Source organism: Colletotrichum paranaense (genome assembly GCF_030867605.1).
Source record: "Colletotrichum paranaense strain IMI 384185 chromosome Unknown Scaffold_1.1, whole genome shotgun sequence".
In the NCBI taxonomy this organism is placed as follows: domain Eukaryota; kingdom Fungi; phylum Ascomycota; class Sordariomycetes; order Glomerellales; family Glomerellaceae; genus Colletotrichum; species Colletotrichum paranaense.
In genome coordinates, this window is record NW_026848959.1 from 321,949 (window position 1) to 347,888 (window position 25,940).

General features: G+C 51.8%; 7 protein-coding genes across 7 annotated transcripts; 4 read left to right on the top strand and 3 right to left on the bottom strand.

The window, feature by feature from the left end:
* Positions 1–5,160: 5,160 nt before the first annotated feature.
* CPAR01_00098 (FAD dependent oxidoreductase) lies at positions 5,161–6,669 on the bottom strand (the record flags this gene model as incomplete). Its single annotated transcript, XM_060484391.1, has 1 exon — positions 5,161–6,669. One exon carries the CDS (start codon positions 6,667–6,669, stop codon positions 5,161–5,163), a length of 1,509 nt encoding a protein of 502 aa, XP_060355248.1.
* Positions 6,670–8,059: 1,390 nt separating this feature from the next.
* Positions 8,060–9,936, top strand: CPAR01_00099 (uncharacterized protein; the record flags this gene model as incomplete). The annotated part of the gene is made up of 4 exons (XM_060484392.1): positions 8,060–8,387; positions 8,427–8,481; positions 8,541–9,485; positions 9,570–9,936. 4 exons carry the CDS (start codon positions 8,060–8,062, stop codon positions 9,934–9,936), a joined length of 1,695 nt encoding a protein of 564 aa, XP_060355249.1.
* A 351-nt stretch (positions 9,937–10,287) lies between these two features.
* On the bottom strand, positions 10,288–11,597 carry CPAR01_00100 (uncharacterized protein; the record flags this gene model as incomplete). The annotated part of the gene is made up of 2 exons (XM_060484393.1): positions 10,288–10,746; positions 10,851–11,597. 2 exons carry the CDS (start codon positions 11,595–11,597, stop codon positions 10,288–10,290), a joined length of 1,206 nt encoding a protein of 401 aa, XP_060355250.1.
* Positions 11,598–13,241: 1,644 nt separating this feature from the next.
* Positions 13,242–15,387, top strand: CPAR01_00101 (uncharacterized protein; the record flags this gene model as incomplete). Its single annotated transcript, XM_060484394.1, has 7 exons — positions 13,242–13,518; positions 13,679–13,800; positions 14,156–14,395; positions 14,481–14,592; positions 14,630–14,724; positions 15,057–15,165; positions 15,218–15,387. The coding sequence occupies 7 exons, from the start codon at positions 13,242–13,244 to the stop codon at positions 15,385–15,387; spliced, it is 1,125 nt and encodes a 374-aa protein (XP_060355251.1).
* A 1,269-nt stretch (positions 15,388–16,656) lies between these two features.
* Positions 16,657–19,200, top strand: CPAR01_00102 (uncharacterized protein; the record flags this gene model as incomplete). The annotated part of the gene is made up of 3 exons (XM_060484395.1): positions 16,657–17,350; positions 17,744–17,770; positions 18,068–19,200. The coding sequence occupies 3 exons, from the start codon at positions 16,657–16,659 to the stop codon at positions 19,198–19,200; spliced, it is 1,854 nt and encodes a 617-aa protein (XP_060355252.1).
* Positions 19,201–20,038: 838 nt separating this feature from the next.
* CPAR01_00103 (uncharacterized protein) lies at positions 20,039–21,827 on the top strand (the record flags this gene model as incomplete). Its single annotated transcript, XM_060484396.1, has 2 exons — positions 20,039–20,776; positions 21,504–21,827. 2 exons carry the CDS (start codon positions 20,039–20,041, stop codon positions 21,825–21,827), a joined length of 1,062 nt encoding a protein of 353 aa, XP_060355253.1.
* A 565-nt stretch (positions 21,828–22,392) lies between these two features.
* CPAR01_00104 (phosphatidylethanolamine-binding protein) lies at positions 22,393–23,204 on the bottom strand (the record flags this gene model as incomplete). Its single annotated transcript, XM_060484397.1, has 3 exons — positions 22,393–22,430; positions 22,490–23,001; positions 23,074–23,204. 3 exons carry the CDS (start codon positions 23,202–23,204, stop codon positions 22,393–22,395), a joined length of 681 nt encoding a protein of 226 aa, XP_060355254.1.
* Between the last annotated feature and the right edge of the window lie 2,736 nt (positions 23,205–25,940).

The window sequence follows — 25,940 nt, forward strand, 5'->3', positions numbered from 1 at the left end:
CCTCATCTTAACGTTCCACACAAAGCATGCGTCCAACCTGACAGCCCGTAACTCAAGTATGACCTGATAGTCACCCGCCACATGGAGGTTACGTTCGGAGAAAAACACGAGACCCAGCACGTTTAAAGAGACTTCAACCTGCACTAGAGCATATCCCGTCCGTTACGAGTGTGTGTGTGCGTACGGATACCTACCGTACAGAGAGAGGTACGGAGAACAGGTGCGAAGTGAGCGCCGGAAGAACACACTACCCAAAGAAAGAGTGGGACTTTAGATTTCGGGATTTGAACTTGTCCCTTCTGTGGGGGCTGAGACCCAGATTGTCCTTCTTGGCGGTACAGGGAGGGTCGAGAAATCGAATGGGTTTTGGTGGGATACTCAAAGGGGGCATGCCGAGGTCGAGAAGAGAGCAGACGGGTACATGGACAGTACTTGACTCTGCTTCCTTCTCCTTGACGCTATCCATGTTTCTCACTCATGGAGGAAATGTCACAGCCTGGTATCCCAACACCCCTTTCACTCCCTGTTCCTTGGATCCTCTTTCCCCTTTGCCCACTGTTAGTACTGCTAGACACCCCCTAGACGGAAAGGGACATGAGACGGATAAAGCGCTGCAACTCTACGAATACAGAGTACTTGGTCTGCACGCCTTCAACGGACAACAGGGCAGCTAGGGGCCCCAGCCATCGTTGTGGATGTTCCCAGAGGAATGGCACGCTGGGCCGGGACTCGGGAGGAAGCTTTTCTTGGGAGAAGGGGGGCCGGCCCATCGAGGTCACTCTCTCCGAGTCTATCGGATCCGCATGTATTCTGTAATTCACTGGCTGGGAGATGTTGACGTTTACGAGAGGAGGAGCTGATTTATCCCTCAAAGACTTGCTCAGTATTAGTTATGGTCAGACGTATTCTATTGTGAAACCAGAGACTCTGCAAGCTCCTCACAACCAAGAAATATGAATTCAATAACTCAGCGACTTCATGCATTCGATGGGATGCTGGCATTGGTAAGCGGCAAAGTCCATGGAGGGGGCTTCGATTGTGTTTCTTTCCAACCAAAAGTCCTTCCTTTGCAGCGAAGATCGCATGCCTCTACGCCGCTCGTCACTCGGCAGTCGGCAGTCGCATCGTTCTAGCCTTTCAGATGAGTGGTCGTTTCTCCAATAGTCCAATCCTTTTCCTATCTACACCTGGCGTACTGCATCCAGGGGTCACGCAAAATTTGATACTTCAAAGTTCACAGTTCTCTCTCTAGTACTGATACAAACCGGAGTACGGAAAGCGATCATGGCTATACCATCCTATCCATCCATGCAAGTAGCTTTGATATTACACGTCGTGACTTCCCGCGCCATGCAAGCGATTGCCATTCCATTGCATTATTACAACCCGTTGAATACCACGCTCGGATGCGACCTCCCGGATCCCAAACGGAGCCATCCCCATGACCAACAACAACCCCCGTCTTTACCCATCTGTTGTCACTCACATCGACATCCCGTTCATCGGCCGACACAGGGCGACATCGTCTCGTCTCGTCTAATATGGCGTCGACCCAATGGCAGTTGTTGCAACTGTAAGTCCCCGGCTTGACCGCCGGCCGCTGTTGCGTCTGGGTGCCGCCAAGGCAAACTCCGCGACTCTCGCGATTCGTCCCTGTTTCCCCTCCAGGGCATATCATTTCGGTCCCGTCTTCTTCGCCCACCCGATCCTCAGCATCTACTTACCGTCCGGAGCGAACGGGCGTTCGGTCGTCTTGCTAGCACCGGGAATAACGACCACTGCAGATCTCCGTCAGCTCATTTCACATTTTTGCCTTCGCACCGTCGGCTTCAGATCAACTCTCCTATCCACCCTGGATGGGACAAGAGACTGGAAATCATGAGATGACCCAGACAGCCAAATCAAATCAGGACCAGACGGTACTGAGATGGATGGCAAGCTGCGACGCTCTAATCCAACTGTGAGGTTCATATGATCTCTTAGCGTCCCGGGCGTCCGCAACTTTTCGACTCGTGCCTGCTGGTCCGTGGTTCAGCCTAAGCCTCTCTCTCTCCCGCAGTAGGGAGGATCAGAGTCAGTTGCGCTACTTTGGCCCTAGTTTGCGCCCCCATTGTGTCAACTCATCTCTTGTCGCCATCGCGGATCTTGATTCGTAGAGCATGACGGTGGCATGTCACAACGTGGTCGACAATGTGTAATTAGCAAAGCCATCTTTTCTTTGGAATCCCATCCCAGGCGAAACAAAAGGCCTAAGCTACCTTAGCTGCTTAGTCTCAGCCCCCCTCCCTTCCCCTCGAATCCAAAGAGACAAGATGTGCTCGTCCAAGGGGACCTCTGAGATGGAACTACGTGCTAGTCACCGCCCGTGAGCCGGGGTCCCGAGCAAGTTCCATGGCATTGGACGCGACGATCTGAAGCCATTGCTTTTTGGCCTGGACTTTGACTGTCGATCGCCAACCACTACCGGGTCTAACACTGCGCTTTCTCCTAATAACCACGACTAAGGCGGTCAAACATCGCAGCCGCCGTCTCACACCCATACGTGCTAGACAGCCTCGAACGCTGAATACCGATTACTGAACATTACCATATGTACTAAAAACCATCGGAATGGTCTCGCACAATTGCGATACCAGTTACATTACAGCATATTAGGGCAACACGATATTTCGGCCGTACAAGCGCAAGCGCACGCGGTTTACTCTGCTCTGACCGCATGCCACCCGATTTCGTTACCAGATAGGCTCTTTTGCGTGCTTATCCCACAAAGTTTGATGACCCGACGGAACAGCCATCATACCTGTCTGGCACAAGCTTACAGACACGTAAGGACATACATGTTTCCATGCTCAGCCGAGCTGCAACCTCTTTAACCCCTCTGGTCCAACAGGTTCCAAAACGCCACTAGCAAATCAACCCAAATTGGCGCAATGAAGATCTTCGGAATCATCGGGCACTACCAAGGAGTTTTTAGGCCGAGGGATCTCTCTCCCGAACTTTACAAATCTTACCAGACCTTATCCTCGGGACATGAGCAAATGCACAGTATGACGACGACAGGAGGGAACCGCGATGCTTGTGACAAACGCACGTCAAGCTACAAACGGGCTCAGCCTACGTATATGCGCGCACCATGTAGACATGACTCAAACCACAGGCGAGACAAGATCAACGTTGGCTATTCCCAAGCCTCACTCAATGCATTGCCCTCACTCTCGCGCTGAGCAACGCCCGGTCCCGACATCATGCCGCAGAGGCGCATAGTAACTGCATCTCTTTCTACGGATACCTCTTCGACGCTCACCGCATTTGGCGACGTGTGTGCGCGCGGTCCCAATCGAAGGGCTATTGGGTGGTTCCTTGTCTTGTGCCTGCAGTTACGGGCCACTATCCCCTCTGTCGGGTTACCTGTAGGCTGTCTGCAGATTGTGTGTTTGTGTGTGTGCGTGCGTGTGTGCTGCTTTCTCTCTCATGTCAACGGACGGCTTGGCTGCTTGAATCCTTCGGGTTTCGCAGCCTGTCAAAGGTCTCCAGAACGGTGGATCGCATATCCGTCCGTACAGCTGTGGTCCTGGCTGGCTGGGGTCTATCCAGCATCTGGTGCTGGGCAAAGGAAGCCGGCGGGCAAAGTGTTTGTCAAAGTTACCCCTGTCGTTCTTCTCGTCTTTCCGTGCTGCCGCGCCTGCGCAGTGCGCGCAAGTTGCGCACCCACGATGCCCAGGACCGCACTAAGCACCTGCCTCAATACTTATGGTCGAGCGGGGGTTTCCTCACGATTATCTTGGTGGACGTACGCATCGAGCAGGAAATGAGGCCATGGCTGCTTCTCAGAGTCGTATTCGATGTGTGTGTACGGTGGCTCTCGGCCAGCCGTTCCACTCCGACAACTTTCTGGATCGAAGCTGCTCCCCCCACGATATTGCAAATGACATCGACCCAAGGCGGGCATACACGTTTCTCAGGCTCTGCTCTCCTCGCAGAAGCATCTCCCTCATAGGCTTGGTCTCTCGGGGATGGTTCGTTCAGACAGCAGCTTCCCGTCATAAGCTGTGCTGCCTGTCATCTCTTTTTCACATTAACCGGACGTAGGGTACGCTATCCACCGACCTAACGGATGACGGCTGAAGTGCCGTCCAGTCCTTTTTATCCAACAGGACGGCACACCAAAAACGCCACAGCTCTGCCTCTCGGGTCTGGCCTTCCATCTCTGCGTCTCGCTGCCCTCAACATCCATTCATTCATCGCGACCCCCCCTTTCCCCGAGTGGGTTATTGTTTCCAACCGAGTGGTCCCCCTTGGACCTGCACCTGCAAGCGATCCCGAGGCGAGCAGTACCGTGCCAACGCACTGGCGAGCCTCTTCCCGCTTGTGCCGCTCGATTGGGATGACTCCATTTGAGCAGAGACGGACGAACATGGCGGGACCTACTTCGTACGTATCCCGTAGTGCAATGACCTTAGTGCCTCCATTCCGAGTTGTGGAGGCGTGCCGCCATCCAGGTGGGGTTTTTGGTCAGAATGTTTGCTGGTTCCGCGCATTGTGCGACATGCAGATGACATTAAACGGCCGCAATTACGCGCGAGACTTGGAACCTGGCGTGAGTGAATCTTTTGGACGCAATGGTATCCTGACTTGTTCATTGTAACACAAGAGATAACACCGAATAGGAACGTGGCCGGCTGAAGGAGAACCTCCACAAACCGTCACGATAATCTGCCACAGTCGTATTCTATCCAGCGATGTCCTGGCAGTGACCCATCCCATGGGTGTGTGACATGTAGGTATGGCCATGCACCTCGTGATCGTGATTCCCGACGCCGGCTAGAGCAAACAAGACAACAACAACATCGTCTGCTTATGCGTACGTACTTGCCTACATACGGCCGTGGGAAGCCGGACGAGACGCCATTTCCCCTTTCCTCCTCCCTGGCATACCTGTTCTTTCTTTGACCGCCAGAACGGGCTCATACGATAAAATCCGAGGGGATGGTTAAGCTAAGCGGCCTTGACTGGCGCGGTCGAACTCTATTCCAGCCGCAACGAGAAAGCAAGGAAGCCAAGTCAAGCCAGCCCGCTACGGCGTCAGGTGGGCGTTTGCGAGTGACTCTCGAGTCTCATGTCTCGACACTTCCATGCCTTCTGTGCTTCTATGTCTCTATTTTATGTCTGATCAGCGGATCCAGCCGTCGAGTGATTCACTCTCCCTCCGAATCTTTGCGACAGGCGTGCAGATGTAATTCTAAATGCGTCGGGAAACCAGCTGCCAAGCTGCTTCTCCGCCTCCTCCGCCTTGCTCTCCTCCCCGTTCTCCTTCTCCTCCGCGCTGCCGTCCCTCCCTTCGAGCATGACCGCCAACGCTCTCGCGCACATCCAGCAAAACACCATACCGTGTCCCTGAAAACTCGCGCAAACCCACAGCCCGTCCTCGCCCGGCACCTCGCCCACGAATGGGAACCCGTCGGGACTGAAGCCCATGATGCCCGTCCACTCGGCGCGCACCCTGCCGCCGCCCTCGCCCTCGGGGTCATCGTCGCCCCAATCGTCGCCGAAATAGCGCGGTGTCGTCTCGCGCAGATACGCGCTGATGACGGGGTTCAGCCGCGAGTCATCCGTCGTACCGTACTCGCCTAGCCCTTGGTCGGCAGCGCGGACTAGGCCGCCGCCGATGACAATATCGCCGGCGAACTGCGTGCCTGCCGGTTTGGAGATCATGTACTCGTAGCCGGCCTCGTAGATGAAGCTGTAGGTTGTCGCGAGGCCCGCCTTTGGCATGTTGGAGCCCGGGCGGAGAGCAGTGATTTGGCCTCTCATTGGGACGATGGCTTCTTGGAAGCGTGGGTGGAGGAATGCGGTGTAGCCGTTTGTTGCGAGTATGACGCGGCGAGCCTTGATTCGTCCTTTTGGTGTCTCGACTACCCAGCGGTGGTTGTCTATGGAGACACCATGTTGAACTTTCTTGACGCTTAGTGCCGGTGTCTCTGTGAAGAGCTTCATGCCTTTGTCGACGCATAACTCCAGCACGTCGGTGGTGAAGCGGTACCCCGAAATGCTTCCGGCTTCGTATCCGATGCCTCCATATAGCCCTTCTTTTGCAACGTGAAACCGGGTCTTCATCTCCTCAACGTCATAGAATTCGTACTTTGAGGCGTCGTCGTCTGGCATGGCTTTTGTCATCGCCTCTATGGCCTTCTTGGCAGCTTCCCACTGCGCCTCGTCGTATATCGCGTCGACGGTCTGGCAGGGTCTGCTCTCCGTCTCCTTGTCTTTGAGATGTGATGCGGCAAAGGCGTGAACGGCTCGGATGTTTGCGAGCTCGAGACGGGCTATGAGGCAAGCTGCTTCAGTCCCAAGTGTCTCGGCGTGATGAAGGAACGATCGGTAGGATGCGGCTTTGGTGTGGCCGCCATTACGACCCGTTGCACCTGAGGTAAGGGTGCGAGCCTCAAGCATGGTGATGTCCGGGGGCGAAGCCGATCCATCTTTTGAGGAAAGGAGGAAGTGCGCTGTGGCCGCGCCAGTGATGCCACTTCCTATGATCAAAGTATCGGTCTCTGAGGGTGGTGATGGGCTGGAATTGTAGGTTGAGAGACGGGAGAGCGGCGAGTGCCAATAGCTGGGCGTTGGGTTCGGGACTGGGAGGGTAACGGGAACGCGGGCTCTCTCGTCCATGATTGATACGGACGAACGAGTGGATTGTATTATATTATCCTCGGACTTGAGCTCAGATTTGACTTACGTCCTTGAACGAATATGAAAGCGATGAGGAAAACACAAATGGGAACGTTGACTTAGATTCGGGATTGATAGCTGCGGGGGGATTTGTGAGGTTGCTGTTGACGTCAGACACCAGATGAAGAGTTCTCCAGTCTCGCATTCATGTCAATCTGCTGTGTTATGTTATCCAACGTCCCTCACGAATTCGAGTAATGTAGATATCACAGCATCCGGGGGTTGTGGTGGACGAGAGTGCTTGTCCCTCGGTAGGAATCTCGTCTCCCCCACTCAAGGCGATATGGCAAGTCAATGCGGACGATGATCGGTGCGGGGTTCCGGGCCCGGTGGTCCGCATAAACATGCCCGTTTGGGTATCGGCGCATCCCGGCTATGCCTGGACCACGGCGCATCTCGTGTTGATCACGTCTTTGACATGACTGCGAATATTCAAATGCAAGGCTGTGTATGATTTTATAATGGAATTTGTAATGTATCCAGAAGCATCAAAACTTGAAAAGAGAGACCCTCTTGGCAGCAAGGCGCATACGAAGCCATGGGCATTCAACTCTTTGACCATCCCAGCATTTGCACTAGGAATGCCCTCAGCTACCATGTACGACCGCACCCATTAGAAAAGTCGAGATTTCCTGCCATTTAGATGAGTTGACTAAAACGGCCGTATGGAATCGAATGTTTGGCTTTCTCTCTATTACTAAAATAACTGCAAGTCCATCCTCGCTCAACACCGCGCCGTCGCCCCCCTCTCTTTTCTGCTCTACCTCCACATTGCCCTCACTCTTTCTCTCACGCCTCGTCTGCTCTTGATAAGACATCTTTCCTCTTCAAGTGAAATGATATCTCTTGTTTCTTCGACTTGCCCTCCTGTGCGCATACCCACCCCATCCAACGGCTTTGGGCGTGCTGTTCTTCGTTGGTGCGATGCTGTGCCGTGGAGGCGCAGTACAGAATACTCTGACCAGCTTCTAATTTTAAGCAGCCGTAAGCAAGGCTGCAGAAGGGGTGATGGGGTTATCATTACGTAGTAATGATACTTCTCGCCTATATCATTGATACCTCTACGGACGGGCAGCCTCCAGGTCGAACCAACAAGGCCTTGCATGGGTACACTGCCGCTTGAGGACCGGCTCAGGGGCCTTTTGTACAGGCTTACTGCCAACATGCATGTGTAGGAACCAAGCGCATCTTTGCCGCCTCAGCCCCGTCTGGACCCGAAAAGATAAGAGGGGTTTGCTGCAATCCCTTCACTCGCATTTGAGCATCTCATGCTCATACTCAAGGATTACCTGGCAGAGTTCCCGCGTGCCGCCATCACAAGTCAATCGCCATGTCAACCGCAGAGAAGGAGGAGGCGGCGAAAAGCCAACAACTATATGCTTGGAAAGCCCCGCTCACAATGTGCCTCAGTATGCTGGGCGGGGTCGGCTTTGCAGTCGGTCATCACTGCTTCTACGGGAGCCTTGCTGGAACGCCGCCATCATCAGAGACCTACTACGACTTGGGCGGTGCTACCAGTCAGCAGCTCAATATTGCCCTTGGGACGCTGTTGGCTTCAATGTCCAAGATTCTCCTTAGCATAGCCATATCCACGGCGCAAGAGCAACACGCGTGGAGTGTCCTCAAGGCCCGCCCTTCAAAGCTCCGATCGATTGACGGTTTGTTGGCCTCGAAGTCTAATGCTCTGAACATTTTAGATGCTAGGCTCTGGATGCTCTACCCATTATCCATGTTCTTGTCGCTTCTCTTCTGGTAAGTGATTGACATGAGAAGTGTTTCTGCATGAAACCTGATTCTGACTGGAAATCTAGGCTTCTACCGTTCGCTACTCTTCTCACTCCGGCGACACTAACTGTCAAGGCAGCTGTAGCAAGGGGCATAATAGTTGGACCGATTTCCAGCATCAGTTTCACCAGTGAGGCTTTTGCACGGCTCACAGATGGTACACGTACCACAACCTACTCAGGGCCAAGTGATGGAGTTAGAAGAGCAGCGATCAGCTCACTTATATCAGGCACGATCATCCCGATGGCCTCTATCTACGGCAACGCCAGTTGGAATCTGGATTTCGAGGGCCCAGCCCTCCAATGCTCTGCTCTGGATGCAGATGACGAGCTGCGTATCAATGTCACCAAATCAGCAACTGAACGCTGTTCCGATGGTTATTGTTATCGGTACATATCCTGGATGCCGGAATCAACTACAGACCTTTCACCATTTTGGCCGGAGAAAAAGGATTCCACCAGGGACACGGTTTCTGGGCCCCGAGATGCCCCAATAACCTTATACGTTGTCGAAAACAACGACGATGGGTTGTCTGACTCCAACATGTTGGTTCTTGATTCGTTCACGAAATGTACCCTGTATAGTGCTTCATACCAGACAGAGTTCTCATATCGATCCGGAGTTCAGGAGATTAGCACCATACCGATAGCAAATGAGCCCAGTGAACCTTGGCTTCAGAGTGTTGGTACCATGTCGACCAAAACGTTCAACGAAGGCGTCGGAGTTCCCTTCCAAGCGGTAATGGATGCATTTTCGTCTATGCTAATTGGAAGTGCCCTTATCAATCGCAATATTCAAGGTGCTCCGCGGATAATTCAGACGCAGGTGGGCATAACAAATCTGGCAAAAGACTTGATGTTCTTCGGGAAACAGTTTAGCAATCAACCAGGGGCCGGCCACGAAATTCCGAGGTTGCTGGAAAATATGTTCCTCAACACCACCTTGAGTCTTATGTCGCAAGCTGAATTGAAGTAAGTTGTGTGCTGTGTGAGCTGTGGAATACACAATGCAGTCGAAACCAGGCCTGGAGACTATTAGCTGACAACATTGGGCAGTCCTACCGAGCCAATCCAAGCCAAAATAGAGACGGAAGTGTACCAGAACATCTACACTTACTCAGTCGCCCCCTTATGGATAGCCTATGGGGTTGCTGTGGGAATCACTATCTTGTCTGTCACCATCGGTACTTGGGCTGTAGTGGTCACAGGCTCTTCATACAGCAGCAAGTTCTCGACGATTCTGCGCCTCGCCTTCAACATTCGCCTGTCCGAGTACGTCGAGCTTCAGGACACTGGCGGCGAAGACCCGCTACCTGATCGGCTGGAGAACACGATTGTTGCATTCCCCTCACGAAGTGCGAAAGGCGCGGAAGTTAGTGGCTCACTGTTGGACAATAGTGAGGAGAGGTCATCAGGGCCTTGAGGGAGTACTTGGGTGGGAAGAATGAACGTTTTTGTATAGGCTTGATCATACTTTGATGTTGTAGCGCCTGACTGTTCAAGCATGTTGGGCTGTAATAACGGTACAGTAGGCAGATATGAATTATTCTCAATTGGCCTCGAGACCGCAAGTCTCAGCCTCTACCCTCACTAACTTGGATAAGTAAGAGTTTACATAACGCATATGCATAAGAGATTCGCTAGCTTCGCAGCACCATCCGATGGCTACTTGACCACCTCAATAAAGTCGATCATGGCGTGCTTCGTGAGCACCAGCTGCAGTCTCAACGCTGTTGCATGGCTCCCTTCGCTGCTATCGATGCACTATGGATTGTCACAGTCCTGTAGCGCTGCTACCAGCCGCAGTAGTTGAGACTATCCCCTTGGGTGGCACCACAGCTGGGTAAGGGTTGATGGTACCATCACCCCAGGCATTAAGGGCCCTTCCACCGTCTTCTTCGTATTTGGCGGCCGCTTGGAAGCCTCCATTGAAGTTGTCGCCCATGTCCACACCGATGGTGTGCCAGGCGAAGATCCCGTCCGTTAGATCATCCGTGAAGTATGCGTACTTGACGAAAGGATCGTAAGCCCCCAAGTCACCGGCCGTGTTGCCATTGAGCGTCTTGTTTCCGGCCAGAATGTAATCGTCCACGTTCTTGAAGTTATCCTTATCGGTGTTGGTGTTGTAAGGCCAGATGGGGTCAACGGCATCACGAAGCTTCTGCTCGTAGTAAAGCTGTCCCACGTAACGGATAAATGTGTCGTCCGTTGCGAGACCACCGGCGATTGTGCCCTTAAAGTTGTTAGCCTCTTGAAAATGCCGATCAGTTTCGCGGTATCCAGGCGATGCTAAGCAGAAAAGGAAGGAAACATGACACATATCGTCAATGGACTTACATTGGGGAATGTCGTAGCATTTCCCCATGCTACTATATGTGTATGAGTAGCGCGAGGATAGTAGTGTCCAGGTACAATAAGATCGAAACTAGCCACACCGTGTTCGTCCGTGATCTGAATGCCTCGCAAGAAGGTGGAGTTGAGACCGCCGAATCCGCTGATGCCAGCGGGTGATTCAGCTCCAGAGTAGCCGCCCGTTGCATTGGCACCCCAGATGTCGATGAACAGCGCGGGAACTGGCTTGCAAGTGTTGACGTCCACGAACTGCAACTCCATGTGCATCGGAATACCGATCTGGTCTTCGGTGATGTTGCTGCGAATGAGTTCGCCTTCAACGTAGTATGGACCGATCGTCTCAGCCCGACCCAGTACGCAAGAGGCATTGGAACCAAACAACTCTTCGTAGGATCCGCTCTTGACAACAGACGTAAGGTTATGGTTGAGAGAGTCATAGTAAGCCACCTCCTCTTTGTTACGAGGCTGAATCCCGGCCGAGGATGCGAAGCCCCTTTCTTGTCGTAGGCGCTCCAAGGTTGTAGTGCGTCGCTTAATGCCGCTTTTCCTGACGGTTCCCAAGGTGTCGGCACAACGGCCCATCTTTACAGCCCCAGCCTCAGCTGCACGCCTATGGAAGGCTCGTTCTCGCTCCAGATGGGATATGTCTGAATGATGATCGCCTGGGTGTGCAGCCGTGTTGCTGACGAGGAGCACTGCAAAGAGTGTGATAGAGGTAAGAAGTCGAACCATGATGTTCTGCTGTTTGAAAGAATGTAGTTTAGCTGATTTTGATCCAGTAATTTGAGCAAGTGAAGCAACCAGGGAATACCGCACACTTTATAAACATCGCGAAGCAGTGAATTCAGTATGCCTTGACGTTCACCTTGATTCTTTCCTCACTTAATCAACCAGTCCATTAGCCATCACATTATCTTCTCGTTCACGTCAGCGGGATCTGAACTCGCCGCGGTGCTGACACGACCCTGTATACAAAATCAGAAGGTTGAACTAGCAAAGGATCGTTGTCCCCTGTCCATCACTATACGTTTACGCTGGGCAGCAATCTGGTGACGCCGCGCCGTAAAAACGTCAGGCCCACTGGAGTGTACCAGTCACTCTACACACTTTGCCCCCTTCCAGGGAGGGCAACTTAGGTATTGGTTGTGTGCAAATCTCCTTGTTTGTAGCCCGCGTCTACAACAACGAGATTCAAGTTTGCATCATCATAAATTTGTCTGCTCTTCCTTACTCCCCTGGAGTAGTCATCTTAGCGTGAAGCTAATGTAACGCACGAAGCCGTCCAATGACTAGTATTTCTAATGCTCGGTCTTCGTAACACTTCAGCTCCGCCCTTTGTGCTTCACCATGTCTAGTAATGCAACGCCGAATGGCACCTTCCAGCAGGGACAATCTCAATATACGGAACAATGCCTTGGTATCGTAGCTCTCGCGCGCTGCTCCTCCGTACTCATAGACTTCCCGTGAACCCAGCCCCTACAAGGTCTTACACGATGATCTTTGAGCACGCAGTGTTATGTGTGCACTGTACTGTACCGATTTTGAACCGTGCTAACTACTAAGTAGTAGACTGGGACCAAGATCACATCCTCAGGGTCTGTAAAGCAGTACGCGGAACTACCACTCTAGCTAAGTGCTCATGCGGTTCTGTTGTTAAACCTTATTCTGTATTCGCGGGTTTGATTGGTAAAGTAATCCCTCTGATTTGAAGCGATGGAGTGTTGAGAGGGCTTATGCAGCGCGCGCTAGGATCGTAAGATCTGTTCCTTGCTGCGGCGAACGGCATGTGGGGTCGTGAGCCTTTACAATATCGCCGGACGGACTTAATGGTGGTTGGCTTTTCAGCTTCTACCTCGCGGACTTAATCATGATCAACCACTACACCTGTGGTCCGGACTTAAGATCGCGATTGGTCACATTACTTTAGATTAGCGGAATCATCCCCAAGAGTATCTCTGCTCCGTCTGTCCGCAAGTAACCCGCTCCTCTGTCATACCTGCATTCGGCCGAACTTCAATTATGGTTAAGTTGAAGCTACGGGTCGATCAATCTGAAAGCCCATGTCGCTAAGACAGCTCGACTTCTGGCGTCCCTTCCACGGAACTTCTCGGTCTTGTCCGGGGCCGATCTCCGTCTTATACCTACCTACATGTATGCGGACAGTCGGCGATAACTCTGCCGTACTCTCCGCACGACGATCAGATCTCTCCGAACCGGACTCTCTATTCCTCCATGCGCAGCTGCGGCTAAGCATTTTCAGCCCCGCCCTTCCGCATGATTCTTCGCCCAACGTGGTACATACCGAACTGCTGTCTCCTATAATTGCCAGTTGACCAAATTCGAACACGATCGTGAAGCTTTTCTTTGCCAATAGACATGCCAGCTGCAAAGGTGCCACCCAACCGACGGCAGCGGTGCATCAAGGCATGTGGTAATTGCAAGGCGCGCAAAGAGCGCTGCGATGACCAGCAGCCCTGTGGACGATGCGTCTCGCGGAAGCTTCAGGCCGGATGCAGCTACGCAAGAGTCGTTGCCCAACGACCGGCGTCTCGACGTTTCGAAGAGTCTTCCAGCCATTTGAGTCCCTTACACTCCGAGACTCCCTCCGCGACTTCAACCACCCTAAGGACACATTACCTTAACGTTGGGTGCGGTAGGCTCCCTCACTTCCGCCGACGGAAGCTCGCCTCACCGTCCCTATGCCCGACCGTAGTTGCCATTGCAAGATGCGAACCTAAACCTCACGTTCTGCCGCGACGTTTCTCTCCTCAACCTTCTTCAGAACGTTCGCTTGCTTGCTGGCAAAACCCTAGGTTCGTGTACACTGGTTGACACGCCACGGCAGCCCCCATCCGAGCCAGGCCTTTCCGACTCCTCCGCCGTAATTAGTAACGAGCTTCCAGCCAAACCAACTGTTGCTGAAGCCAGCGATCTGGTCAGTTGGTGTATTTCAGGCACAAGAGATGCTTGATGCAGTTAATAGACACTCTCTACAAACGACCGTTTCCGAGTGTCTACAAACGTCTCATGAATGCGCGAGGTCGACGAACGCACATTGCACCTTGCAAAGCACAAGACGCGGCGTCAGATGCTGAGTACTCCTTTCTCACGAGCGGGGGCTCTGAAGCTTGAGCCAGTCATCCGTCAAAGTTTGACAGCGCTGGACCACAAGATCCAGCGTCTGCAGAAAGAGGGGGACATCGACATTTACCCTGCCATGCGGTGAGTTCAATCGCTATTTGCCGTTCATTTGCGTCCGGATAGAATGTGTCCCTACTAATAATGCTAAGATTGATGGAGCCTTGACGACCAAGGTCATTATGCAATTTGCCTTTGGAAGATCCGGTGGCATGATCGAAGAGAACGAACACGACTTCACTTCCTGGTTTTCCGATTCCTTAAGTGTTGCATCTCATGGATTCCACACCATGTTATATTACCCTTTAGCTCGTCATATTGGAAACTGTCTTCCAATCTTACTCGTCAACTTCATGAAACCAGATGTTGGCAAACTCCTCAGTCTCCTCAAGGTATGTTGTTTTCAGTGTTGCTGACACAGCTTGGCAGTTCGCCTCTGGATCTGTAGATTAATGGAGAGAATCTGGAAAAGCTCAGGCTGAAGGGTCGGTTCTTTTCGACAAGCTCACGGGTATTTCTCGTTCCGACATGGCCACCGAAGCCGTGGACATGATTGTTGCAGGAGCAGACACGACCGACTACCATGTCGGTAACAGTAGCTATTGTTGAAATACTCACCAATCCAGGCATTGAAGCAAAGCTCGTCCAGTCTCTGAATGCCTCTATACCGTCCAGAGATGCTTTGCCGCCTCTATTGGAGCTTGAGAAGATTGGATACCTGGTAAGTCTCAAAGGCCTTGCATTCGTTGTGGTGATGGTGGTAGTTCACTCGTGAATCCGGGATTCACCTTAGTCAATGAAGGTTGGATGCTAACTGAGTGTCCTCTGCCTGCTTGTGTCAAGGAAGCTATTTGCTTCACTGCGGCAGTGCCTGTTCGCTTGCCCAGGGTTGTTTCGAACGGGAAAAAGGCCTTCAAACAAGCTTATTCCGCCTGGTGTACGTCATTTCCTGGAGACTGGACCTACGGCCATGTGATACGCATCTCTTCTAACATGAATTTTCTGTTTAGACTGTCGTTTCAATGTCGGCGCACACTATGCACACAAGTGTAGATGCGAGGGGGTCCCGATGCCCGCTCCTTCAACCCAGATCGATGGTTGAAGCCAAATGCTAAAAGCCTCGAGCAATATCAAGTCGCGTTTTCCAAAGGAGCCAGGACGTGTCTGGGGCAGAAATAAGCCACCTTAAATGGTCATCAACTTTGCCTGAAAAGCTGACACTCTTAGTATTGCTCCTGCTGAGATCACATGTGTATTGACCCTTCTGTTCCGGAAATATGCGGTCACTCTTGCTTGTGACTTCCGTCCTCCTAGAAAATTCAACGTTTTAACTTTAGAATTTGAGGCGCCGGGAGTGCCCATTTACTTCACTCCTGGTCCATAGGCAATGAATTCATCGAATTCTATTTTGTATGGATTCGGCCGCTTCACCAGCAGCACTTTGCGTCACAGGAACTCACTTGAGGGCAGAGGCGACAAGCTGGAGAACGACGACATCATCAGGAGCTTGGCGGATATGATTGTTGAGGAACTGTCGATCGCGACCGTCCGTTAGCTTGGGACGGTGACCTAGAGCATAAGATGCCCTAGGGCAGCGAAAATCTCAAGGGAGGCTTTCCGCAGTGTGAGTGAAGTAGGTAATGAAGGGCTTTAGATAAATCTTCAAGTTCGGAGTCCTGGGTGGGCCGTCATTGAGTCATCAAGGTGCCTTAGCTAGCGGGAGCGAGGGATGGTGATCAATACCTCGTTTCTAGAACATACTAGATGTACTTCAATGAGGTGGAAAGCCCATACCCAGGCTTTATTTATGAGATCTGACGCTGGTTGCGACCCACCTGAATGAGATAAGTACAACATGTTTACATCTTTGGCCTGAGAATAGACTGGTGTGTAACGTCCTACGAGAAGCTTTCTATTCTGAGAGCTAGGTTGTGTTCCTCAGAGTTGTTGGCTACCTAAATATCTTGCCGAATCATCAGAAGATGGGATCCTCATGCATGCCAAAGGGCTGGCTTACTCAAGTCAGTACTGAAGACTGTCCATCTGCGCTCTGCCTCGCATATTTGGTAAGAGATAAATATGCAGCTGCCAGTCAGAGTGAAGTCTAGCGTGCAACTTCTGTCTTTCAGTGCTTGGGTATTTGGTCAATTCATCGATGTTGGTCCATTTATTTAGGGCAAGAGGAAAGGGCACTAAGTCATTTTCCAGGGAAAGCAGTGAAGTGTCTAGCATGGTAATGAAGGAAGGACCTTAGACGTATCAATGAGAGGCAGTGGTTTAGTTCCATATGATCTCCATTCATTTTGGGCAGCTGCAAGTCTGTTACTGTGTTATATGCTGCTCTTGCAGGTGACTATTGTTACGTGTAGCTGAGTTCCTGCCGTAGTTGTGTACCTCGTCGTGGGTGCCCAGTCAGCCCAGCAATGCTTTCTCAGACCATTAAATCTCAAGAAAAGGAAGGCACAGCGTCACTTGATGACATGACAGCATTCTTTGACTTGTGGGAAGAAATGGTGCACTTCGACCAGACCACATCATCATCTTCTGTATTTTCTGAATCAATTAGATTGTCAACTGGTACCTCCAGGTTTACCAGAATCATCACCCACTTGCTCATTAATCAAACGCAAGATTGCCACACAACTGCCCAACAATGTCCGGGGCCGACAAATCGTTCTCATACGCGGAATATCTGCACCCAGACGATGCGCATCTGGACGATCCGTTTGATCTCCAGCCCACAGACGGAGATGGTTTAGAATTCCATACGGACGAGGATATGTCTGCAGGCGAACAAGGCATGTCCGTGGAAGAGGGGCTTGCTCACCAAATGTCTCCACCGCATCCAGAAACTCCCAGCGTGGCTTTTGAAGACCTGGACAAACTATTCGACGACCATGACCAAGAGATACGAGCGAAAATAGAGGGAGCGGATGGTGCTACAACAACCGATGGTCCATCCGACAATCAACAACAGGCCACTTCGGCTAATGACACCGTCTACGATTCTGCTTCGAAAATTCAGGCTTTCACTGATGATGCACCGAGAAACACTGCGCCAAAGTCAGTCTTATCCAAGATCTCCCGTTCAAGAGAGATCGAGTCAGCAGATAGTATATCAAGCCCAATGAGTTCAAGCAACGCCGCTCGAACTGAGGAGGCCACCGGCGCTGAGACTCCTGACAACGAGACATCTCCTGGCGAGACCACCGACATTGAAATGTCCGACATCGTCACTCCAGCCTCTTCGAGCTACAGCATCTTGGACGATGATATCATTGACGAGTCTCCTTCGAAAGACGCAAAGTCGGACAGGAGGGAAGGGGGCAGAATACGGAAGTGCCCTTGTACGAGATGCCATGGTCAAGGCAAGCCGAAAACCAAAGAGACCATACGAGCACATCTATCAGCCGACAAGATTGAGAGACACAACATGCTAGAAAAGCCACGGGGCGAATGCACAAGATGCCGAGGAATTGATAGGCGCAAATGCTATCAATGGCCAGAGAATTACAAGGCTTGCTCAGAGTGCACCCGGTACAAGGAGTTATGTTCATGGGAGTAAAGCAGGGGTTGGGAATGAGTCTGAAGGGTTTTGTCTTGTATCAATATCCCATAGATCATTGCTTGCGGACGCGCTGGGTTAAGAGCTTTCTCCGTTGAGGGCTATTTCCGTTTACCTCATCGCGTACCGAACCTGCGATGAACTTAATGGTACGCCAATTATACACCCGTCCCAGCTTTCATGAACCTATCTCCATTGCCTAGTAAGTCAATATCTGTGGCAGGTGCCATGTGTCTATATAAGAGTCAGAACGATATGTTTCCTTCCACCTTGACAATTCCCTCACCCTTATCCTCGATATTCTGTGAGTATTCGGGTTTTCATCCAAACCATATTGTGAGACTTCATCCCATTTGCTCTCCTATGACTGTCTGCTTAGTACCCATTTAGTCCCAACTAACAATATAACAGTCCAAACTCAGATAAATGGCTGTTTCTGTCACCTTCATACCCGTGTTTGCGGAGGGAGAAGAAGAAAGGCTCAGAAACATTGCCGTAGAGGCATTGGCGGCGATGTATAAATCGAAAAAGGACCAGGAGCGCGTGGCTCGCGGCGTCGATCTTATCAGCTCGACCTCGCCAACTCAGGATCCGTCTCCTGAACCGCTGGCTTCTGCAACGTCGGCAATCACTATAGGTAGTCGGGCTCCCTCTCAGGAAAAGTCTCCGAGTTCCGTACCCGAGCGCGTTCGTGGCTTCACTGCTATCAATAGACCCGCCATCCAACAAAGTCAAGAGGCGGGTAGCAGCAACGGTTCACGCCCAGCACCTCGGCGCCCGTTGCCAACGAGCAGGCCCAAAAAGCAACAGAATCAAGAGGTCAACAAAGAAAATAAAAAAGTGCCCTCGCCGCCAGCAGTCGAACCAGCGGCTGAAGGAAAAGCCGCCCTAATAGCGAGAAAGAAGATGCCGACGAAACCTACAGCAGCCGCGAACAACAATACGCGGACCAACACTGCCACACCGGCAGACAAGAAGCCGCAGTCAAAGGCCACGAGTGGCGAAAGGGAGATCTGCAAATGCTCCAAGTGCGTGGAAAGCAACCCCGAGGGGATCGAGCAGTGCACCAAGACGAAGAAGGAGCATAGTCGCTCTGACAAGGAAAGGAATAAAGGCATGAAGCCCGCCGTTCCTTGCGAACGTTGTCTCCAAAATAACAAGGGAGATGAATGCTTCTATAGCGGAGGCAAAGTCTGCTCAAGGTGTATGAAGTTGAAGGAGCGATGCTCCTTGAATCCAGTCCCCGGGAAGGGAAGGAAGAGAGATCAGGATAAAGTGAAGCGGGAGCAGAAGAAGACTGAGGGCCCTGCCCGGGATAAGGACACGGACGAGGCGGAGGAGGTATCGGAGGTTGTGGAACCCCCGAACAAGAAGGCGCGCACGAGGGCCAGCAAGAAGACCTCTCCAGCTGCGCGACAGTCGCCTAGTAGCCCTCCTGCTCGAGGCAAGGCTGGCGAGCCGCCTGCTTCCAGTGGTCGCGAGCGTAGCTCCAGCGATGATGGTTCTCGGACCATTGGTGGGAGTCCGTCTTCAAGCGGTGCCACAGCTGGCGAGAGAGGGGAGTCGTCTTCGAGTGAACCATGCGGTTCTCCCCCCGGAAAAGGAAGAGTTCAGGACTCACATGATTCCTAGACCTAGAACCATCTAAGGATTGGATGGTATCGGGTAGGTGGTATATGAAGATGGTGTCTGAACATATTGTTCCTGTAAAGTAGGACTTGTGAGATCGTTGCTCGCCACGGTCCTCCAGCAATATTTCGCACTTAGTTTCCATAGAAATTCAGCACAAAAACACAGTAATATCTTGCATATCCAATAATTTATAATAACTAAGTGTGCTTGGAATGAAATTCAATATGAAGCCATTTTATTCGCTGGGGTTCTTGTGTGTCGCATAATACTATGTCACGGAGACGACTAATCGACGCTTTAGCCTAGAGCATGCTCGCCCCAAAGCGTCTCGGCAGTCTCCGTGAGGTGAGCTTGCTGGAGCTCTCTGGGAACGAACTGTAATAGTCGATCACCCATCGGAGAAATGATAGAGAGGTAGTTGTCTGAAAAGCTTGTAATCTTCACTTTCCCAACGAGAGTATCGGAGAAAGACTAAAGAGGTTGACAACTGCTTTCAACGCTTGATATCACACACACATACACACATGTACCGGAGAAAGGCTAGAGAGGTAGCTAAGGTCACTTTTTGTAGAAGACACCAAGCCCAGCTATCTCCGGGCAGCTTTTCTTAGAATATAAGAAACAGGGTTGTGTTCGCCCGGGCAGGACAGGCACAGAAAGCTGTACATTTCTCCATCCCCGTCTGGAACTCATTGATAAGAGTCACTACACGGAAATTTCCCCTTTCTCTTCTCATATTCAGCAATCAACCAACCAACTTATCCACTCACTAGATCTCACTGTCACCACAATAGTCCACGTCGAATCTCATAACGAGACGGAGCCGTCACGAAGAGAGATGGCCCCAATTCTTGTTGCCACTGTCCCTGCCCAGCAGCAGCAGCAACAGGTAGAAGGTGGGCCGAGACGCTTCGAACGGACCTGGGACCCAAAGTGTCCAATAGACGATATCATGAACACCGACATGTCACCGGTGTTGCCCAAGCGGGAATTCAATCCGGTCATAGTTCCGGTCATGTCCCCGGCCCCGGTAGGGGGCTCACTATTGCAGGCACCTCCGAGTCCTCAGTTGTCGGCGCCTGGGCCCTCGAGAATCCCTGGGCTGTCGACGATGCCTGAGCCCTCGGTGACGCATCCGCCCCCAGCAATGCCCAGACTGAATGCCAGGGGACGAAAGCTACTCCCGGATGGCCCAATCAAGAGGCGTACGCAGGATTTGAGCACGTCTCAAAGCAGTACACAATCCTCGATCTCGGCGCCGAAACAACGTGCGGCTCTAGTCTTGGCTCCAGCTGCAGCTGCGGCTCCAGCTCTAGCCTCAGCTGCGGCTCCCGCTCCTGCATCTACCCAAATCACCGCACAACCAGCGGTCGTGGCAGTCGTCAACCAGAAGTCGAAGCCAAAGAAAGAGAACGAGAAGGTACGCTGCACCTGCAGCTATTGTGTAGAGAAGCATGGTCCCAACGGCAACATGATTGCCGAGAAGACGTGGAAGGAGCACAAACGTGCCGACATGACCGCGAAAGAAGGGACGGTGCAGGATCCAAAGTGCAGAAAATGCCAGAAGCAAACATATGTATGTATTCGGAAGGAAACTGGCCCCTGTCAAGTCTGCATGCGTATGTCAGACGTGTGTTCCTTCACTGGCCTGTCTAAGAGAAAGAGGGAGCTAGATAGGCGGGAACGCGTGGAGGTAAAGGTGAAGAAGGTGGCCAACACTGTCACTGATCCTCCTGATGATCCAGCTACTCATCAGGCGGGACAGAAGCGAGGACCAAAGTCGTCTTTCCTAGACGGGAAAGATGACAGTCAAGTCCCTGACCTTCCTGTGGATTTCAGGCAGCAGGCAGAGCCATCCATCTTCAAGAACAAGGTTGAGGATATTGGCGAGAGCGGCAGCCATGCGAGTGGGAGCTCTGGGTTGGGCTTGAGAAGCCGCACCCTAAGTATCTCGCCTCCTCCTGTCGTTCGGAAGAGGTCGGACGAAGTTGAGAAAAATGCGGGCGAGGACTTTGGCCCACGGACGAAAAGACGCCGTATTGCCGACCAGACCGATTGATAGTGTCAGAGGTCTTGGTTGAGCTGACACCGCAGAGGGAAAAGCGTCAGGGAACGCGAAGGCAGCCGCGAACAGCGTTGCTATACCTGACTGGCGGTCGACGCTGTCTTCCTGCATCTGCTGCCATCCCTCAAAAGTAAGTATGAAAATCCTCGCCAACGCTCGAGCGATACCTTTACGCTGAACCAGATATCTAACAGGTGTTACTTGCCCAAATAGTCGACGGACGTACTCAAGCAAACAGCCACATCACCCAGGCACGGAAAGCCTGGTCCTTGTGCAGACCTTTGGACAAACCTCCACCGGTCATAGGGAGAAGACAATCAAGGATGCCCTTCGAGGCTACCCGGACTTGAAGCAGCATTGTCATCGAGGTCAGTCCGATTACCAGATCAAGGCCAAGACTGAGATAGTGCCGCAGTTGCTCATTGAATCTCGTACCTTATCAGCGTCTTATCCCATGAGCGCATTGAGAAGTCCGAGATGGGCTGAAGCGGGCCTGCCCACTCAGTTTCCTAGACTGTCGACAGGGGCCAGGTCCGGCGTTAGCCAAGCGCGGTCACGATGATCGTCACGAAGCTTGAGGACCTTCAGAAAGAAGACACCGGCGCCGTATATCAAGATCTTATTTTCCTGGGCGATCGATAGTCGTACCAACGAAGAGCACATTCGAGCGACTTGTACAAGGTGAGAATCAGCATTTGCCCTGTTCCTCCTAGACTAGCAACTGATATTATCGCAGGTCATCATTACTTCGCGAACGTGGGTCGTGGCTTCATTTGTTGCGTTGGTCGATAGATGTGTGTGTTGAGAGAGGAGTTCGGGGTGGCTGTGAACATTTCCTTGGTAGATGGGTTTCTTGCGTGGCACAATGTCAGTCGGTAGTGCGCATGCGTGTATACTTCGTGTTTTCCGTCGATGATTGTTCCTGCATTGATTCAGGTTGAGACTTGTTTGACGTATGATTAATTGCTCAAAGTAGCAATAATTCAATCTGTATTAATAGCTATATCCTCGCATAACGAAGTTCCCCGTGGTGGTGATCACGAACCCATTCTGATTTTTGCGGTTTCACTCCCTCAGCATTAGGATCACGTTGGGCCGACATCAAAACATAGCGTCACTTGTGTATATCACTGCTTTTCGTTTTGAGCATAAATGAAGTTGGCACCTGGGTCGCAATTAGTCTTCTTTCCTTGACTTGAGCTATGTGCTTGGACATCGACTCACCGACAGCAACGAGGCCATTCTCCTTAGCCCACTTCTGGACCCCGCGCCCCTCCTGGCCTCCCCAATGCTTGCGCTCCGCCGGCTTCGAGAGTTCCAGCTTCTCCTTAGTTCCGTTGGCCGGCACCCAGGCCGTGAAGACGTAACGGTGCTTGCCAGTCTTGGGCGGAGGTCCTGGCGGCTTGTACTCGATGACCTCGTCCAGATCCGCCGGCTTGATGCCGGAGGAGATGGTCGGGGAGCTGCTGACAGCGATCCAGTGGCAGAACTCGGACCAGATGGGGTTGCTACGAGTAGGCGCGTCCGGGTCGGTGAGAGTCAGGACGTATGTCGTGGCAATGACGCTGGTCATTGACGAGCCGCTGACAATGGCAACAATAGGCGCCGACTGGAGATCGGCAGGCTTCAGGGTGTTCCCGAGATCGGCGACATTGGAAGAGGACCACTCGGCCGCGACGCCGATGATGGGCTCAAAGTCGTCCAATACGGTAGGGATGACCTTGGCTTTGTCCAGCCTGTAGTTTGCAGATCAGCGAGCTGTCAAAGGCGCATATGAGTAGGGCGCGGAGCCGACGACAGACACTTACTCTTCGTGGACGCGAGTCAGATCAGCAGCAGGTCTGAGGACGAATTGATCTTGGCTCGTCGGAGCAGCGGCAACAACGGTGCCACAGACAGCCACCGCGGCCAGGAATTTGCTTGCAAGGGAGCCCGCCATTGCGGGTGACGGGTACGACGTTGCGCGTCCTCGAGACGAATTGCGATACAGTGTATGAACACTGAATGAAACAGTTGAGATTGCGGCAGGCAGCAAAAGCCAAGCGCAAGCAAGTTTGCTGCTGTTGAAGAATTGTTTGGTTGAGCGTTTCTTCTTTGCCACGATTGATGCGACGACAAACGCGTTGAAGAATTGGGCCGTTGTTGCCGCCCCCCGCCGGCTTCGGTTTCCGCAGGGAGGGAAAAGCCGCGGGCGTCGTTTTTGGTGATGTCATGCCGCTACGCTCTGGCGTGCTTTCCCCCGCCCGGAACCCCTGCTCCGCGGCGTCAACTGCAACGGCGCACCGGTCGCGCACTAAAATGAAGTAGATGGGTCTTGCAACTTTATTTCAGCCGCTCTCACCCAACAGTCTGATTGATCTTCACGACTTTTCATGATTTGTGAAGTGATATGAAGTCTCAGTTGGTGTTCCTTCTCCATTCTCATGTCGCGATGGGATTTCCCTCTATTCCTCAACTTTCATAGTCGTGATGTTGAGCATTTTGAGAACATCAGGTGAACGGCGCTTCAGACCGACGTATAAAGGCCGATTTTCTATATCAATGCCATATCTCACCTAGTACCGCGGAATTTGAAATGGCCCAGTTGAATTCCCTCGTGGTAAGTGCCATCGTGGTTCAGTTAGCGCTACGTGATGCCCAATGCTGACAATGCCATGTTGGAAGATGGGACGCATGTGAGAACAGGCCGCTTGGTACATTCACATTGTCAATGCCATTCCCTCGGGACACACGGACACTCGAGAAGCTCTGGCTCTCCATCATATCAGATCATAACTACACTCACAGGGAAGCTATTGCGAGGGCGGCGAGTGACGAGCCCGTGATACATTGAGTGAGCGACCCTGTCTCCTAGTTGGGAGTATTTCCATGAGCTCAAGCGAGAGGCTTTCGTTGAATGTGAACAACGCTCCTGATTAATTCATCGGAAGAGAGAGAGAATTTGAAGATGGACACGAGACGGAAGGAGACCTTGATACGAAGCAGCTAAACAATGAAATGTTTAACTTGCAATCATCGTCACATACCCATCCATGATTACTGACAGAAATAGAATTAGCGACAGGGACTCGTATTCTTCACTACAGATAAGTAATCAGTAACGGTGAGCGGATCAGAATGAAGTCAGGCCGCCTGATGGCAGGCATCAGTACTATCCATGAAATAGACTAAGATTGATTGCAAAACCTAGTCTAACTCCGCACATAAATGAGACTATCTCGCGAATTTGGAAGAAGATGGGACTCCGGTGAATCTTAGCACCTTTGTACAATTGGGTTCCATTTATCCTGGCATTAAACACCCTTTCGCACCTCTCCATCTCCCCCCCCCCCCCTTACGTTGAGGCTCGTCCTACCAAAACGAGAATAATTCTGCTGCCTGGATTCACAGCCCTGCTAGTACGCCAACGGCCTTGAGAAAAATTTGCAGTATGCAACGATTGAATCCTCTCCCCGCTATTTAAGCCTTACTTGCATCTTAATTGAATTATTGGATGAAGTAATTGCCTCCAGGTAGTGCTCGCCATCTGCTCCAAGCTGTAAATAAGGAACCGACGTGAAGGACACTCAAAAGGCCTCAAGTGCCGATGAAATCGCAGATCTTGGCCATTTAGGGGCAGATTTTCCTTTGGCTGTCTAGAAATTTGAATAGTCTGCACAAGCCAGCCGGTGAGAGCCTTGCCCGGTTCCGTTTTGCAGCCACAGTGTAACGTCGGGCGGCGGCTCAGCATCGGGCATCACGCCGCGTGTTGTAAGGTAGTCTACATCATTGAACCGTATAGTGAAATTCGATTGGCTACCGCACGTCGGCTGTAGCCGATCGTTTCTTACTGCCTGCAGGAAACGGGTGAGAATGGGGCTGATGATGTTGGTTGTTGTATCCGTAGCTTGGCTGAGCTTGGCTCTGTAAGCGACTTTAGAAGACAAGGTCATTAGATAGGGGCGGGCACTGTTAAAGGTTCCATAAACGGTGATCCATGATTTGGTACGTTCTCGCTTCGCGTGTAGATATTACATATTGTCTGTGGATTCGCCTTTTTGTGTTTTCGTTGACTAATTTGACTTGCCTTTTCCAAATGCATGCCCGCTGGACACACCGCAGTCGGGCGACAGCAAAGGTGACGCTACTTTAGCCGGGCTAGCCATGTGTCACAACAGTATTGCTTCTGTGCTCCCAGCCTCGAGGATCCCACTTATACTCGAGAATTCCGTGGCATCTACGTGGGTTTTCCAATTTGGGACTTTAGGGTTGCCCCTGATATACATCGTCAGCACTGGGTAGTAGATGGTCCGTCCATGATGTCAACTCGAACATCATCATTTGCAAAAGTTAATTCTTCAAGTACTGCTATACGCACGCTTACAGTTTTCTAGTAGAGCCACTCCCCACCCGGGTGATAGAATAATCGCCCGCTTGTAGTACTCCATTCACGGCTACCAATCAGTAATATAGAGACTAACGGAGTGATATTATACGCAAACTAAATTGCATCTGGCAGAATCTTTCGAAGCCGATAACGAAAAGTCTACTTTCTGATTCCGTTCGTGCACTAGCAAGATTGTAAGTTTGGCAGCTGATAGATGTTTCGCAAGTTCATCTCTCCGGAACCCAAAATGAGGGACTTCGGTATTGATGAGGCTGATTGGACGCTCCGCCAAGGCAACGCCTCCGCTGC